Consider the following 18,251-nt stretch of genomic DNA (forward strand, 5'->3'; position numbering starts at 1 on the left):
GAAGAGGCTCTCTAACCTCTCTGTATGACCCCCAGGGCAACCTGACCACATCAGACACTCAGCCGGGCACCCTGGCTCACTGTGGGCATGCTGAAGCTCCTTAACTGGCCCCAGAAAAGCAGCAGAGCAAGCAGAAAGAGATTTGCACAACTGGAGGTTTTAGGCACACATTTTATTTCTTTTTTTTAATATAAAAGATAAAAGAGTACATTGTTGAGTGGAGGATTAAAGGAGCGACGACCCTTTCTAGAGTGGGGTCTCCCAACCCCGATCCCTAGGACTGTAACATCTGCTACATACATCAAAATAAAACAAAACAAAAGCAAACATGAAACTTATGACCTGGACTTCACCCCACCCTTCATGCCTGCGTTATGACAGAAACACGTCCCACTGCTCCTACTTATGTATGTACATCCAGAGCTCCAAACCTGAGCTATGGCTGCCCTCTCCCAGCCCTTCCCACATCCATCCTACCTCCCAAAAGCCTGTAGAAGCCCCCACTTAGAAAAGAAGGCAGACACACACACACACAGAAACACATCTATCTGCAGCTCCTCCATGTGGAGCCCCTGAAACACACACACCCTGGCACTTTCCTCTCCTCATGCACAAATGGACAGGCTGCCTTCCCCCATCTCTGGGCTCCCCCAACAGCCAGAATCCCTTCTGACTGGTCCCTTGCCCTGAATATCTGGGAAACCACACACACACACACACATACACACACAAGCACACACACGCACACACACACAAACCTGCTGCCCATTCTCTTCCCTTGGGAGACAAAAGGATGTATTCACCCAAATTCCAGTTCCACCCCAGCTTAGGGGCAGTGGCCTAAGGTGCTATTTGGGCAAGATCCAGTGAACTCCTGAAGGGGCTGTCTCGTGGGGTGAGGGTGGATAAGGAGCTCCTTAGCCTGGAAGGGTAGATCCTGAAGGGGGCTTCTTGGGAGTGGCCCTTGGACAGTCAGTGGATGCTCAAGGCCAGCGCCATGGAGTGGGGAGATGGCCACTGCCCACTCAGATCTGCTCCTTGTGCTTCACATGGGCCAGCTTCACATTCTCTTGCTCGGTGGAGGGTGGAGGCTGCTCCAGGTGGCAGCCGATCATCAGCTGGTACACGAAGACACCCGCAATGGAGCCCAGGAGTGGGGACACGATGGGCACCCACCACCAATGCCGGCCGGTCCTGGGGGGAACAGACACTCTCAGTCAGGGACGTGGGGGGCGGGGCAGAGGAGAGGCAGGCTGGGGTGAGCTGGGTGGGAACTGTACTCACGTGAAGACTTTAGAGCCCCAGCCCGCGAGGGCTGTAAAAAGGCGGGGTCCAAAGTCCCGGGCAGGGTTGACAGCATAGCCGGAGTTGAAGCCCATGGAGGTGCCGATGACCAGGACCACCAGGCCCACGGTGAAGGCCTCCAGGCCTCGGGGGACAGGGTTGTTGTAGGGGTCAACAATGGCCAGCACACACACGATGAGGGAGGCTGTGCCTATGAACTGGGGGGTGGGGAGAATAGGGTGAGCAGCAGCTCCCTCCCTTTCTCTGATCCCTCCTTCCGTCCCCTACCTTCCCTCTAGCTCCTAGACTCCTGTCAGTGCCTGCCCATGCTTTCCTCCTGAAAGCAATGGTGCTAGAATGTCTGCGTGCACAAGAACCCGCTGGAGAGCCGCATGTTTTATAAGTACCTGCCACCATGTTCTGATGCGGGTTACCCCACAGATTTGAGAAATCCTGCTACAGTCAAGGAGTCCTGTCCCCGAGCCAGCCCATGAGCTACCAAGGCAACTTGGTCCCCTCCCTGCGTTCCCCTCACATGTCCCCAGCCCATACCTGGTCAAAGAAGCCATTGATCATATCCAAGTGTCCAGAGGGGTAGGTAGCAAAGATGCCAGCTGTGCCATTGGGGCCCGAAACAAAAAGCTGGTTGTCGGCAAAGCCCCAGATTGCATCTGGTGACAGATTAGACCCAGAGTGAGCTGGGGGAGAGGCCTGAGCCCAGCCTTCCCTCTCAGGTGTGCCCTCCCCACCCTCCCACTGGTTATGGGTAAGTAGCAATACTGCTGTATTGCACCAGGCAGAGGGGATGACATGGGGTGGGGTGGAGGGCCTGAGACTCTGTTATTGCCCAACTTGTTCCTTTCCCCTCGTGCCCCCAACCTTGGCCCTGTGCGTGAATGAGTGAGTCATGAGCCCGGGGCCTGGGCAGGCCCTAGCTGTCTGTCATCAAAAGGCCTGGTGCCAGCTGGTCCTGAACAGAGGGAGGCGGGTAGTGGAGGAGGACAGGGTGGGGAATGCTTACCATAATACAACCCAAAAACGATTCCAGCACCCAAGAAGGCTCCCAGCGTCTGTGCCAGGGTATAGATGGGCAGCTTGATCCAGGGCTCACGAGCCAGGAAGCACATGGCAAAGGTCACGGCAGGGTTCAGGTGGGCCCCTGGGCAGAGGGGACATGGGACCTATTAGCTGCAGCCTGCCACAGTCAGGAGGCTAGGGTCCCCTGAGAAGAGGTGCAGAGAGGGGTTTCTTGCACAGGATGGCGGTTGGTCTATGTAGCAGGCCAGTTGATCATCTCTGATTCCAAGGTGAGAGTCGAAGGTTCTAAGTGTCAAGTGTCTTCTCCACCCTCCTTTCCCAGGGGGCCAAAGCAGAGGCCACAGCCATGACCTGCCCTTAGGAATGCCAGGACACCTAGTGGGAATGCTATTGAGGGTCAAGGGCTGGGGGCAGGGTTAAGGCCTTACCAGAGACCTGGCCAGCAATGAGGATGCCCAGAGTGACAGCAAAGCCAAAGGCCAGGTTGATGGTGAGGAAACCGCCATGGGTGCCCCGGCTGAGCACAACCTGGGCCACGGAGCCACAGCCAAACATCTGTCAGGAAGAACAAGGCAGGGAGGGTGAGGACCAGCAACTCTCACTCCAGAAGGAAGGGGTGAAGCCAGCAACCTGCCCACCCGCCACCACTGGGAGGACTAGAGGCCCTTCCTGGAACCCAACCCGAACCCCTTCTGCTGCAATTGCACCCTCCAGAAAAAGGACACATGCCTTCCCACCCCCACTATCCCAACCGTAATATAAGAGGGCCCTATGGAAAGCGCTGGAAGCAGGGTCTGTGACTGGGATCCTAGAAGATGACTGAACCATCTTCACTGATTTTCCTTGAATTTCAGCAGTAGGTTTAGGGGAACAGCTTTCACCTTAGCACAAGTTTATCCGCAGCCCTTCAGGCCTGGACCATAAAGGTGGGAAGCCTCTCACTCATCCCCCAGCTGCCCCAAAGAAAATCTCATGTGGGCCAGGTGCAGTGGCTCACACCTATAATCCCAGCACTTTGATAGTTTGAGGCGGGTGGATCACCTGAGGTCAGGAGTTTCAGACCAGCCTGGCCAACATAGCGAAACCCCATCTCTACTGAAAATACAAAAATTAGCTAGGCGTGGTGGTAGACGCCTGTAATCCCAGCTATTCAGGAGGCTGAGGCAGGAGAATCACTTGAACATGGGAGGCAGATGTTGCAGTGAGCCAAGATTGTGCCACTGCACTCCAGCCTGGGCGACAGAGTGGGACTCCATCTCAAAAAAAAAAAAAAAAAAAGAGTTAAAAAGAAAAGAAAAGCTCATGTGGTGGTGGTAGTGTTGGCAATGGGGGACACAAATAAATAGGGAGAAGACCAGAAGTGAGATTGAATCCACTTCTCCTGAGTCCAGGATGTCAGAGCCCCAGCCCTCACCGTGTCCCTCTTCCTTTACCTGTCCCTGTCCCAGCGCCTCCTCTCTCCACCCATGACCTCTCTGCTCTCAGGGGTCCAGATTCCCCACTCAGATTTGGAGGTCCTACAGAGAGGGATCTGAGTGGCTCCTCTTACTATCCCCAGCCTGGGACCCAGGGCAGTAGAAATGGGGAGATCAGTTCTAAACTTTCTGCCAAAAATGGGGCAACTAAAAAAGACTAAGAACCCTGGTGTTCTTCAAATATAGAACGTACTGGAGCCAGCTGTGGTGGCTCACACCTGTAATCCCAGCACTTTGGAGGCTGAGATAGGAGGATCTTGAACCCAGGAGTTTGAGACCAGCCTGGGCAACATAGTGAGATCCTGTCTCTATTTTAAAAAGAATGTACTATGTCTATTCCCCTTGTTCAAGCCTGAAAATACTTCCACAGCAGCTGTAAAGAATTGTTGCCCCGAGCCCCCTGAGTGTCCCTCAAAGCTGCTCAAATGCCTTCCCCTGGTCTCCTCTCCCACCTGCCCATAACTAAACGTTTTATGCTCACAGAGCAGGCAGTTTCCAGGACCTGTGCTACGGGCCCTGTTTATTCTGATGGGTCAGTGCCTGTTCTGGATGGTTAAGCATTTTGATTATCATCCCAGAAAGACCAAGAGATAATGGAGAAGCCAGCGGCAATGACATGGGGCAAAGGTGTGCAGGCAGGTGAGAGCAAAGATCAGAGATTGCAGGTGTATGTGTGAAGAGGGGTAGTGGGAGACAGGCCGTGAGGGTCTGAGGCGTCCTGCCCCTGCTTGGGAGGCCCTGGCCGCAGCTCCTTGCCTGCCAAAGGCTCAGACCTGGCTCCATCCCAGGAGGCCTTGGAGGGAGGAGCTGTCAGAGCCAGTTCCACCACCTTGGGGCTAATCTTCCTCTTCCTCCCCCACCCCCTGCCCTGAGTTCTCAGCCAGCACTGCCCCCTGCCCTAGCACCAGGTATCTCAAAGAAAGGGGCTTTCCTCACCCCAAAGCCAACCCTGATTCTGCCACTGCAGGCCTAGGCTCCCAACACACAGGTATGCAGGCAGGCATTCATCCATTACACAGGGACCCCCAGGCCTGCCCCTCCAGTTCATGCAGTCCTTGAAGTTCTGCTTCTCACTGATATCCAATACCTCACATCCATCTGAGCCTGCAAGCCTTCCCCCACAAATTAACACCCTTCTTTTGTGGTCTGGGATAAGCCTGATGATCCTGGGGCTCAGTGGGAGGACTAACGGCTCCTTTGTGAGAGAGTGAACTGAGACTTGGGAGGGAATGAGGAGGCCCCCTAGGAAAATAGAAGACATCGTCCTCCCCTGGCCTGGCTGCTCTAAAACAGGTGGCTGGACTCAAGACTCAGGAGTGGGGGCTCTGAGGCAGGAGGGTGATAAAAGCCACCTCCTATTGCCTTCTTGGCACACAAGAGAGGGGCCAGGGCTGGCTGATAGGACCACTAATCTTATGGGAGGCTGTGGATAAAATGCCCCCTGTGGCTTCCCCACTTCCTATTCTTGGAAGCCAGAAGTGGGTCAGCCCTCCTCTGCCCATAGATCCTGCTCCTCTACCATTTGGGGATCCCTACCCCTTAGTTAAGCTTCCTAGTCCACAGTGGGCCAGCTGGTCTGTACTACCTAGGGCTGGGGCAGGAACGGAGTAACCCACCCACTGCAATGTAGCAACTGAACCCAGAGGAAAACAGGTGTAACCACATGAGGGGCTGAAAATCAGACAGAAACTGGGACAGGAAATAGGACCATAACTGGTGGGTCTGCCAGACCTAAGAAGTGCAGACAGAGTTACCCAGAACAAAACCAGGGTGAAACTGGTGTAACCAAGGAGTAACTAGGACTGAGGAGTAACCCAGACAGGGAAATATCTAACTCAGAGAACCCACGTTGTAACCAAGAGACCAGGGAATAAACAGAATGCTTGTCCTCTTCTGCAGAGACGCTGACAGCATCTGTCTGGATAACAGATAGGGCCTGGGAGTCGCTCCGCACCAGAGGAGCAACTTTAGACACGCGTCCTCTGTGTTTGGGCCTAGCTTCCTCCCACCCTCCTACCGTCAGAATCTGCCTCCCTTCCCACTTCGCTGTTTGCAGCCCATGTGGCCTGCGCCCTCTGCCCCCACTCGTGCAACTGTCCTCACTCACTGCAACTTTTGGACTTTTTGAGGCTTAATTATTCATTAGCGGCCAGACACCCACGACCCAAATAACCTAATAATGGCTCATTTGCCTCCGCTCCTTCCCCTGCCTCTGGGAGCTGGGATTCCGGGAAACTGGAGGGCTGTGGGAGGCAGGGGAAGTGGCTGGCGGTCCCAGACTGCTTCCCCCAGCCTGTGGGCTGAGTCACTTGTGGGAGGTAAACGATCGGCACTGTCACTGGGGAGTAACAGCTGTCATTCTGGAGAGTCGGAGCTGTCAGAGATGGGGTTAAAACCCTGGGGGAGAGGACTTTGGAAGTCAGCTTGATCCGCCGGGGTTAAGCGTGGGGGTCAGAGCTGGGGAGGTGCGTCCAGGCCACCTTGGAAAACACAGCCCCTTCGGGGAAGTGAGCGTTTGGGGAGTGCAAGGGCTGGAGAGAGAAAGGTTTTCCCGGCTCCCTCCACTCACCACGAGGATGAGGGTCCCCAGGCATTCGGCCAGCGCCTGGCGGAGCAGCCGGTGGCGGATGTGGAGCATCTCCCCGCAGCGGGACATCAACTCCTTCTGTCGACCCATGGCGGGGCAGGCGGCGGCGCTGTCGGGCGGGCAGGCGTAGCGGGAGGCAGCGGGCGCAGCGAGCAGCGGCCTCCAGCGCTGGTGGCTCCCTTTATAGGAGCGCGGGAGACACGGGCCCCGCCCGCCCTGCAGCCCCGCCCTGCAGTCCCGGAGCGCGGAGGAGTGGGCGCCCCCTCGCCCCCGCCCCACCTCGGTGGGAGGCTGGTGCGGACGCCGGGTGGGCGGAGCTGGAGAGGAAGGTGGCATGGGGAGGCGGGCATGGAGTGTGAGGAGCTTTGAGGGAGGGGTAGCCTTCAAAGGGCACTTAGGGGAGGGGGCGTCATGGGGGCTGAGAGGCTTAGGCAGATCTGAGAGCCAATGGTGGGAGTATAGGCAGGGTTCAGGGCCATGGCTGGGGAGGATGCAGCTGTCATAGAGACCACCTGGACCTTGTGATCACCCCACTTCCTTGGAGGCGGAAGGAGACCTGTCAGAAAGAAACTGGCCTCATCTCTCCAGGATGACTGGACCCAACAGGTCCTTAATTCGGGGCAGGAGGGAGGAGGCTGCGAGCCCCAAGTGGGAAGAAACACTGTCTCTTCTGTCAGGACAGATAGGCACGGACCCTTCAAGTGGACAGCTTGTGTCAGGAGGGCAGCAGTCCAGACCCAGGTGGGCACACAGACACACGTGCTGAGTTCATGGGCCCTTCTCCTTGTGCTGTGAGCACGTCGTGTGTCGCATGTCCTGGCCAGCTATGTCCACAGCTGTGTCTACACATGGTGGATGTCCTGTGTGCCTAATTGTATGGCTGGGCATTCCTCGTGGCTGTGCACATGCCTATTGAACATGGCTAGGTGACCTGAGCTTGTCACACGTGTACCTGAGTGCATTGCTCACATGGCTCCAGAGGCTGAGCTGCAGTTGCCCCGACATGCCACATGCCACATGTTTGCCAGCAGGCTGAGTCCCAGCTGTTTTTAACCCTCTCCTCTCCTATCTGACTTACCCCAGCCAAGGAAGAGTCTGTCTCTCTCTTGTCTCTCTCTTTTTTTTTTTTTTTTAGACAGAGACTCTCCGTTGCCTAGGTGGAGTGCAATGGTGTGATCTTGGCTCACTGCAACCTCCACCTCCCAGGTTCAAATGATTCTCCTGCCTCAACCTCCCGAGTAACTGGGATTACAGGCACATGCCACCATGCCCAGCTAATTTTTGTTTTTTTAATGGAGACAGGGTTTCACCATGTTGACCAGGCTGGTTTTGAACTCCTGACCACAAGTTATCCACCCGCCTCAGCCTCCCAAAGTGCTGGGATTACAGGCATGAGCCACTGCGGGCAGCAAGTCTGTCTCTTTAAGCAAACTTAATTGTGGGGGAGTCAGCCTCGTCTGATGGGGATCATGGGACAACCTTGCTCTCTCTCTCTCTCTCTCTCTCTCTTTCTCTCTCTCTCTTTAAAGAGTAGGGTCTTGGCCGGGCGCGGTGGCTCATCGCCTGTAATCCCAGCACTTTGGGAGGCCGAGATGGGCGGATCACAAGGACAGGAGATCGAGACCATCCTGGCTAACATTGTGAAACCCCGTCTCTCCTAAAAAAAAAAAAACAAAAAACTAGCCGGGCGAGGTGGCGGGCGCCTGTAGTCCCAGCTACTCGGGAGGCTGAGGCAGGAGAATGGCATAAACCCAGGAGGCGGAGCTTGCAGTGAGCCGAGATCTGGCCACCGCACTCCAGCCTGGGTGACAGAACGAGACTCCGTCTCAAAAAAAAAAAAAAAGAGCAGGGTCTTGCTCCATCAGCCAGGCTGTGGTGCAATCACAGCTCAGTGTAGCCTCGAACTCCTGGACTCAAGCGATCCTCCCACCTCAGCCTCCAGAATGGATGGGACTATAGGGACTATGTGCCACCATGACACTTAGCTAATTTTTAAAAATCTGTTGTAAAAACAAGGTCTTGCTATGTTGCTCAGGTTAGTCTCAAACTCCTGGCTTTAAGTGATCCTGTCACCTCAGCCTCCCAAAGTGCAACCTTACCCTCTATGCTGCTTTTAATAACAAGGAAACATCTGGTGGCCTGGGAGCAAACAATGTGCACTTATGCCAAGCTTCTATGGCAGCATTGCCAGAGGAGATCAAATAAATCATTTTCCAGAGGGACTTAATCCAGGTGGGCTAATTACCCTGAGGACTTGTCCCTTGAGGGATGAATATGAGAAATAAGGGCCCTCGGCTGGGCGTGGTGGCTCACACCTATAATCCCAGCACTTTGGGAGGCTGAGGTGGGCGGATCACCTGAGGTCAGGAGTTCAAGACCAGACTGATGAATATGGCAAAACCCCATCTCTACTAAAAATACCAAAAATTAGCCCGGCGTTATGGCGGGTGCCTGTAATCTCAGCTGCTTGGGAGGCTGAGGCAGGAGAATCACTTAAACCCAGAAGGTGGAGGTTGCAATGACCTGAGATCGTGCCATTGCACTCCAGCCTGGGCAACAAGAGCCAAACTCCGTCTCAAAAAAAAAAAAAAGAAATAAGGGCTCCCACGGTCCAATGAGAAGTGAGCAGGGCTAGTGCAGAGGTTCTTCTCCTAGGGGGGCCAAAAGAGAGAAGGGTTAGCCCTGTCGTCCTTGATCAGAAAGGTGATCAGCACCAAGAAAGCCTCAGGGGCCACTGGAACCTACAGTCAAACTGTGTTAGGTGACAGGACCATTGACATTTCAGGACAGACAGGCATGGACCCTTCAAGTGGACAGGTTGTCAGGAGAGGTAGCAGAAGAAGCTAAACAAGCTCTTAAAAACATGGATGATGGGCCGGGCGCGGTGGCTCAAGCCTGTAATCCCAGCACTTTGGGAGGCCGAGGCGGGTGGATCACGAGGTCAGGAGATCGAGACCATCCTGGCTAACATGGTGAAACCCCGTCTCTACTAAAAATACAAAAAAATAGCCGGGCGAGGTGGCGGGCGCCTGTAGTCCCAGCTACTCGGAGGCTGAGGCGGGAGAATGGCGTGAACCCGGGAGGTGGAGCTTGCAGTGAGCGGAGATCGCGCCACTGCACTCCAGCCTGGGGGACACAGGGGCAGTCTGTCTCCAAAAAAAAAAAAAAAAAAAAAAAAAAAACATGGATGATGACCCACTCCAGCCTCTACCTCATGGGATCAAGCAATCCTCCTACCTCAGCTTCTCAAATAGCTGGAACTACAGGCATGCATCACCATGCCTGTAATTTTTGTATTTTTTGTAGAGAAGGGGTTTCGCCATGTTGGTCAGGCTGGTGTGGAACTCCTGAGCTCAAGCAACTTGCCTACCTTGGCCTCCCAGAGCGCTAGGATTGTAGGATTATGAGTATTGCTAACCCATCTCTTTGGGCATGAACCACCTCTGCCACATGCCTGTAATCCCAGCTACTCAGGAGGCTGAGACAGGAGGATCACTTGAATCCAGGAGGCGGAGTTCGCTCCACCTGGGTTTGAGCGATTCTCCTGCTTCAGCTTCCCGAGTAGCTGGGATTACAGGCATGCACCACCATGCCCGGCCTTTTTTTTTTTTTTTTTTTTGAGACGAAGTCTCGCTCTGTCACCCAGGCTGGAGTGCAGTGGCCGGATCTCAGCTCACTGCAGGCTCCGCCTCCTGGGTTCACGCCGTTCTCCTGCCTCAGCCTCCCAAGTAACTGGGACTATAGGAGCCCGCCACCATGCCTGGCTAATTTTTTGTATTTTTAGTAGAGACGGGGTCTCACCGTGTTAGCCAGGGTGGTCTCGATCTCCTGACCTTGTGATCCACCCGCCTCGGACTCCCAAAGTGCTGGGATTACAGGCGTGAGCCACCACGCCTGGCTTTTTTTTTTTCTTTTTAGTAGAGACAGGGTTTCACCATGTTGACCAGGCTGGTCTCGAACTCCTGACCTCAGGTGATCCACCCGTCTTGGCCTCCCAAAGTGCTGGGATTATAGGCATGAGCCACCGTGCCCAGCCTAGATAGGCATGTTAAAAAAGAAAAGAAAACAAAAGAAATAAGGGCTCCCAGTCCCAGAGGTGGTTCATGCCCAAAGAGATGGGTTTAGCAATACACATAAAGTAGATTCACATACATGCAGGCACTTGTGCATACACACACACACACACACACACACACACCATGGTTCACAGTCACACACTTGCCTATAGACACTGAGCTCTGCTCCCATGTTCAGGGATCCCATTCACATGAGAGCCTCGCCATGGGCTCACACATATATAGAATCCCCACATGAGGACTCTAATGACCCTTGACTCAGAAAGATGCACCCTACCCTCCAGGCCTCTATAGGCTGGGAGGCCCCATGGTGAATCAGGGAGCCATCACTGAGTACCTGCCTGCTGGCCCCACTGCCAGCCTGTGACTCAAGACAGAACCATAGACTCCTGGTGCCAAGGCCCAGATCACAGGCTATGGGAGTGGTAGAGCACCCCTGCCATGTTGCCCCCTTTTCCTCCCACCCTATAATATGCATCCAGCCCATCCCTGCCTCAAGTGAAGCTGCAAAGGCAGCACAGGGCAGAAACTGGCAAGGTACTCCTCAACACTGAAAAAAAATGGGGAACCCCAGCCCACAACACCCCATCCTCATCCTATCCCATCCTGGGCCTGCTGGCATCCAAATCTAGCCTGGGAACCAAAGCAGGGGAGAAAAACAGGGGCAGTTCTTCCACCAGCAGACACTACACACATTTCTATTTTTTATATGTTTTCCTCTTCCCTTATAAAAGCAACCTGGAGCCCGGGCGCAGTGGCTCACGCCTATAATCCCAGCTCTTTGGGAGGCTGAGGCAGGAGGATCACGAGGTCAGGAGATCAAGACCATCCTGGCTAACAAGGTGAAATCCTATCTCTACTAAAAATACAAAAGAAAAAATTAGCCAGGTGCAGTGGCGGCGCTTGTAGCTGAGGCAAGAGAATGGCATGAATCCAGGAGGCGGAGCTTGCACTGAGCCGAGATCGCACCACTGCACTCTGGCCTGGGTGACAGAGCCGGGCATGGTGGCTTATGCCTGTAATCCCAGCACTTTGGGAGGCCGAGCCAGGCAGATCATTTTAGGTCAGGAGTTCAAGACCAGCCTGGCCAACATGGTAAAACCCTGTCTCCACTAAAAATACAAAAATTAGGCTGGGTGCAGTGGCTTGCTCCTGTAATCCCAGCACTTTGGGAGGCCAATGCAGATGGAGCACCTGAGGTCAGGAGTCCAAGACCAGCCTGGCCAACATGGACAAATCCCATCTCTACTAAAAATATAAAAATTAGCCAGGCTTGGTGGTCCATACCTGTAGTCCCAGCTACTCAGGAAGCTGAGGCAGGAGAATCGCTTGAACCCAGGAGGTGGAGCGTGCAGTGAGTCGAGATCATGCCATTGCACTCCAGCCTGGGCGACAAGAGTGAAATTCTATCCCCCACTTCCCCCCAAAAAATTAGGCGGGCATGGTGGCAGGCACCAGTAATCCCAGCTACTTGGGAGGCTGAGGCAGGAGAATCACTTGAGCCCGGCAGGCAGAGGTTGCAGCGAGCAGAGATCGCACCACTGCACTCCAGCCTGGGCAACAGAGATAGACTCCATCTCAAAAAGCAAACAAATAAACAAACAAACAAAAAAGCAACCTGCACAGACATCTGTCTGCATTCAACTCACATAGGTTTTCTTGTGGGCTGCACCAGAAAGTAGCTAGTTACACACACAACTGTGGATTTGTCTGTCTTATTCACGTTGGGCAGCATTTATTTACACATATGCAGCTACATGTACTCACCCATGTATGCATGCATGTATGTGTCTATCTACAATCCTGGACTGCAGCTCACCATAGAGCATCTTTGCAACCCCCTCCAGTCAATGCAGCTACATGCCAAGGCACATGGCTTAGCTAGTGGAACGAGGGCTGGGTCTCAATGCCCTTGTTCCCCACCCCCTCCATTAGGGCCCAACCTTCAGGACCATGACTCCATGAACTCCCACCAAACTCATTCATGTCCATACCTCATGTGTACACACATGTTCATACATATACACACACATACACATTGGAGTGGCTAGAATCGGAGCTGAAAAGACATGGGTAGATCTTCTTGCTTCTTAGTGGATGTGAGAGGACTCTGATTGGAGGAAGGGGAAGGATGCAGTACTTTCCATGGGCCCCTTATTCCTGTCAGCCCTCCTTGGGTCACCTGCGACAGAAAGGGGACAGGATCTGAGGATGCCTGTGCAGAAGCACCAGGCTGGCCTGACTGTGGGGGGCAGAAGCCCACTGCTCCATTGTGCGACCCCGGAAGCAGCATTCCCATTGTAGTCAATGTGGTTGGTGCCCCCTAGAGCCGAAGGTAGAAGAAAGCATGGCTCCACAGAGAAGAGATTGAGCTTGGTGAGGCCCCAGCCCTCTGAGTCACAGCTTGCCCAGGGTCCTCGTGGCTTCCGCTTGTGCTTTGGGAAGGAGAGCCAGGGCTGAGTGCAGGCTGGGAGCCAGCCCTCCTGGGTGCTCTGGGAGGAGGCAGATGAGGAGGTTCCCCCTTCTCCCAGGGTATCTTGAGCAAGGCCTGTGTCTCACCTGGGTGGGAGGGCTGAGCCAGGGAAGGGGCCTGAACAGCCCCATCCACCACGTGGGAGGCCATGACTTCTTTAAGGTCAGAGCTGGAGGAGTGGGTTCCCAGGCAAGGGAAGGGCTAAGGATGCAAGTCCCAGCCTGCTGAACCAGAGGGGCTGGCTGGGGCCCTTTTAAGGGGTGGGACTGCCACGCCTTTCATATCCTGACCCCAAACTCTTTCTGCTTGAATGGGAGTAGCCCAAACCAGCAAAGAAAGAGACCTAGGCCTTCCTTGTTGTTAGTGAGTCAGAGGTGGGGTTGGAGACATAGAAAGCTGCTCACTCTAGAGTACCCCTAAACCCCTAACCCCTAATCTCTTCCAGAGCATCGGAGTGGGGTGGGGGAGGGGCAGAGGAAAGCAGACATGCAGACATGTTCTAGTTTAGGAAGCACTTCCTCCCACTTTGCAAAACAACTCCCAGAAATGGTTACATTTTCCCCATTTCAGAGATGACAAAACTGACAAGTCACCTGCTGAGGTCACTCAGCTACTGAGTGCTGATCCGGGATTCAAACCCCATGGGGATGGGGAGGACAGGTAAAGAGGGCAGAAAGACCAGGGAGCCACAGGTCTGAGGCACAGGGAGAGCAGGCAGCCCAGGCACAGAACCCCATTGAGTCCCTCCATGCTCGACCCCGCTTTCCAGAGTGTGCCCCAACTCTTAGGCCACTGTTGAACACTGTTCCTGCTTCTAGGCTCGAAGTGTGGGAAGCTGGCTGTGGACTGGAATCAGGAGCGGACAGCAGAGATGAATCGCCCTATTATGAGTGTCCCCAGACTCCTCCTCCTCCCCCAGCACAGCTGCCCCCATCTTTAGATGCGTGGCCTGGGGGAGAGCCTGGGAACACAAAATCCCCCAGCCTGGGGCACCTTCAGCTGGATGTCCAGCTGGGCCTTGAGAAAAACCAACCTTTGACCCATATCCTAGAGACTCTGGGTTCACAGCCTGGTGTCCCTGACCTGCCCTCAGCAGCCTTTGAGGGCTTAGGACAGCAGAGGGTCATGTTGAGACAGCAGAGTAATAGGATGGAGGCTTAGATGTAGGTGGAATGTAGATGGAGGAAGGGTGCAGAGTCCTAGGGACTAGGCTGAGGGGGACAAGACTCTCTTGCACACCCAGAATCTGAGCTCCGGGCTTGGCTTGGCCACTGAACAGTAAGGTCACCTAGATGACCTTACTGAGGTCATCTTTCCCCACCCCCACAGAGTCTCTCTCAGTGTCTTCATCTGTCACCTGGAGGTTTCAGTTGAAGGGGGCCCCCACCTCCCGGTGGGGCCTTTGTAAGAATCAAAGAAGATTGTATATGTTTCAGGCTTCGAAAACTGTACTACACAGTCAATAAAGAAAGAAAGGTTTGTGTCAAAATCCATCCCTTTAATCATAGCCACATTTCCTCACGTGTGAATATCCGTGTACATCCACACACATTTAGCTGTGTGTGTGCCTGCATGTGTCCATGAGGGCTCATGTGTGCATCTCCTTGCGTGCCCCTGTCTGGGCCAGGCTGTGGGTCTGGATCACGTGTTTATAAAAACCAGAGATAGGAGATGGGCATCTGTTGAGAGGTTTAGAGATAAACTGCTGGACATTTGGGCCTGCCCCATGCCAGCCTCAGGGGGAAGGGATTTAGTAATATGGAGCTGACACAGACCAGTCATCACTGTGACAGGCCTAGGGGGCCCGGAGGGCTCTGGTTCACACCTCAGGATGCCTGGAGCCTCTGATTCCCCATCTCCATCCTCACTGGCAGGAAAGCTTCTGGAAGCAGGAGAGGGTTGCTTAAGAGGATGAGGGGTCAGGACCAGAGATGGAGGAGGAAAAGAAAGCTCACAGGTGGCTGGGCACAGTGGCTCATGCAGGCAATCCCAGCACTTTGGGAGGCCGAGGCGGGTGGATCACGAGGTCAAGAGATCAAGATGATTCTGGCCAACATGGTGAAACCCCTTCTCTACTAAAAAAAAAAAAAAAATAGCTGGGCATGGTGGCACACGCCTGTAGTCCCAGCTACTCAGGAAGCTGAGGCAGGAGAATCGCTTGAACCTGGAAGGCAGAGGTTGCAGTGAGCTGAGATTGCACCATCGCACTCCACCCAGACAACAGAGCAAGACTCCGTCTCAAAAAAAAAAAAAAGAAGAAGTAAAAGAAAAAAGAAATTTCAGCCGGGCGTGGTGGCTCATACCTGTAATTCCAGCACTTTGGGAGGCCGAGGTGGGAGGATCACCTGAGGTTGGGAGTTCAAGACCAGCCTGACCAACATGGAGAAACCCCGTCTCTATTAAAAATACAAAATTAGCTGGGTGTGGTGGCACACGCCTGTGTTCCCAGCTACTCAGGAGGCTGAGGCTGGAGAGTCACTTGAACCCGGGAGGTGGAGGTTGCAGTGAACTGAGATCGCGCCACTGCATTCCAGCCTGGGCAACAACAGCAAAACTCCGTCTCAAAAAACAAAAAAAAAAAAAAAGAAAGAAAGAAAGAAAAGGAAAGAAAAAGAAAAAATAATAAAAGAAAAGAAACAAAGAAACAAAGCTCACAGGCTTCCTAGGTGGCCTAAACTGGGGCCCAGCATTAGCCTGGCCCCTGCAGCCAGGAAGGGCGTATGGAGCATCCTTTGGGCTGGGACAATCAGAGGGCTTACTAGAGGAAGAAACATTTGGCTGGGGATTTTATGGAGGGTTTTCCAGGTGAGAGACTGCAGGGCCAGACTCTAGCAGGGCTGACTGCCTGCCTAGGCAGGACAAGATCAGCAGCAAGGAGGCTAGGAAAGGACCCAGGTAGTGTGGGAAGGGCCTTGGGTTCCATACTGATGGCCAGAAGCTTACCCAGGGCCAAGAGGTATTTGAACTTAGATATTCGTTAAGCTCTGAGGCTCTAAGGAAGCCGTTATAAGGACTGCTGCAGTTGGAGGTCGGGAGAAGGAAGCAGATAAGGCAGAGCCTTGGCCCCACCTCCTGCTTCAACCGAAACATCTTAACCATTTTACATGAGAGCTCTTTTTTTTTTTTTTTTTTTGAGACTGAGTTTCGCTCTTGTTGCCCAGGCTGGAATAAAATGGTGTGATCTCAGCTCACTGCAACCTCCACCTCCCAGGTTTTCAAGTGACTCTCCTTTTCAAGGCGATTCTCCTGCCTCAGACTCCCGAGTAGCTGGGATTACAGGCACGCGCCACTACACCCGGCCAATTTTGTATTTTTAGTAGAGACGGGGTTTCACCATGTTGGTCAGGCTGGTCTCAAACTCCTGACCTCAGGTGATCCACCCGCTGTGGCCTCCCAAAGTGCTGGAATTACAGGTGTGAGCCACCGCGCCCAGCCTTACATCAGGATTCTGAACGAGATTACAATTGACAAATGTGACACCACTAAGAACAGTGAGTAATGGCAGCCCTGAAGGTTTTTTTTTTTTTTTTTTTTTTTTTTTTTTTGAGACGGAGTCTGGCTCTGTCACCCGGGCTGGAGTGCAGTGGCTGGATCTCAGCTCACTGCAAGCTCCGCCTCCCGGGTTTACGCCATTCTCCTGCCTCAGCCTCCCGAGTAGCTGGGACTACAGGCGCCCGCCGCCTCGCCCGGCTAGTTTTTTGTATTTTTTTAGTAGAGACGGGGTTTCACCGTGTTCGCCAGGATGGTCTCGATCTCCTGACCTCGTGATCCGCCCGTCTCGGCCTCCCAAAGTGCTGGGATTACAGGCTTGAGCCACCGCGCCCGGCCACCCTGAAGGTTTTAAGCAGGGAAGTGACATGGTCTCTATCTACCATTTAGAAGGACCCCTCCAACTGCTAAGTGGAAGACGGGTTGGAAGAGAGAGACAGAGGCTGAAGGCCTGGGAGGAGGCCATGGAGGAGGAAGCCAGGCCAGATGGCCAGCAATGGCTATGGGGAGGGAGAAGAGTTTAGGAGGCAGAGTGAGGAGGGCAACTTGGCAAGCAGCTGAAGAAGTTGAAGGGGGCAGAACTGGGTGGACAGGAACCTCAGGTGGGGACTGAGAGACCAGTAGGACGATGGTTCTTCAAAAGGCCTGTGGTCTAAGGGCAGGGGGTGCGGGTGGGTGGTGGGGAGGAGGTGGCAGAAGGAGGCTATGCATTTGGCGATGCATTAGGTGACGGTTGTGCATGAGCCCCAGTACACTCTACCCTCAGCCCAGTCTGGTGGCTAATTATAGGGGAGCCACTAGCAACCCACCCCAGGCGAGAGGAATAAGGGGAAGAATCCAGGGAAGCGAGTAGGCTGCAGCAGGAGATTCCAAAGTCAGACTTTAAGAATGACTTCCTGGTCTCGAGACTGGGGGTCAGTGAGAACTAGGCTCCAGAGAGACCCCATAGGTTGGGAGATGGAGGTGGGGGCATTGTGGAGGGAGACTGGGGAAAGGCCAGGATGCCGTAATTATCTTTTTCCTTTTTTTTTTTTTTTTTTTTTTTGAGATGGAGTCTTGTTCTGTCACCCAGGCTGGAGTGCAGTGGCGCAGTCTTGACTCACTGCAACCTCCGCCTCCCAGGTTCAAGCGATTATCCTGCCTCAGCCTCCTGAGTAGCTGGGATTACAGGCACGTGCCACCACGCCCAGCTACTTTTTATACTTTTAGTAGAGACGTGTTTCACCATATTGTCCAGGCTGGTCTCGAACTCCTGACCTCGTGACCCGCCCGCCTTGGCCTCCCAAAGTGCTGGGATTACAGGTGTGAGCCACCGTGCCTGGCCATAACTATCTTTTCCACCCAAACTGTTGGTCATCAAGTGGAACTGGGACTCAGTCTCAGTGCTTCCTTGTCCCTTCAGACAGGGCCCAACCTTAGCCTCTTCAGTGCTTAGGAGACCCAAGCCCTGTCCTGTGGAGGTTTCCAATCTGGGAGAATAGAGGAGAGCTGGGTCCTGCTTTTGAGCTCCCAGGCCAGGGAACAGAGGAGATTTAGGCTTGAGCTGAGGTTGACCAGAATGTTCATACTCCCTCTGTCCTGGCACAACCCCACTCCCCATATCCTTCACCCTGCTCCTCTGGGCTGCTGATAAAAGCTGCATTCAAAAGCCTTGGGCAGGCCGGGCGCAGTGGCTCACACCTGTAATCCTAGTACTTTGGGAAGCTGAGGTAGGTGGATCACCTGAGGTCAGGAGTTTGAGACCGGCCTGGGCAACATGGTAAAACCCCTCCCGTCTCTACAAACCTACAAAAAATTAGCCAGGCATGATGGCGGATGCCTGTAATCCC

The 18,251-nt window shown here is 53.9% G+C and overlaps 1 protein-coding gene across 2 annotated transcripts; it reads right to left on the reverse strand.

The window, feature by feature from the left end:
* Positions 1-151: 151 nt before the first annotated feature.
* On the reverse strand, positions 152-6,698 carry AQP3 (aquaporin 3 (Gill blood group)). 2 transcript variants are annotated; one of them, XM_003911599.4, is made up of 6 exons: positions 6,367-6,698; positions 2,751-2,877; positions 2,306-2,443; positions 1,837-1,955; positions 1,285-1,502; positions 152-1,194 (listed from the first exon to the last, which is right to left on the reverse strand). In XM_003911599.4, exons 1-6 carry the CDS (start codon positions 6,472-6,474, stop codon positions 1,026-1,028), a joined length of 879 nt encoding a protein of 292 aa, XP_003911648.1. In that variant the 5' UTR covers positions 6,475-6,698; the 3' UTR covers positions 152-1,025. The 2 variants fall into 2 exon arrangements, with proteins under 2 accessions (XP_003911648.1, XP_031510167.1); XM_031654307.1 differs by lacking the exon at positions 1,285-1,502.
* Between the last annotated feature and the right edge of the window lie 11,553 nt (positions 6,699-18,251).

This window comes from Papio anubis, chromosome 13, assembly GCF_008728515.1.
Source record: "Papio anubis isolate 15944 chromosome 13, Panubis1.0, whole genome shotgun sequence".
NCBI lineage: Eukaryota > Metazoa > Chordata > Mammalia > Primates > Cercopithecidae > Papio > Papio anubis.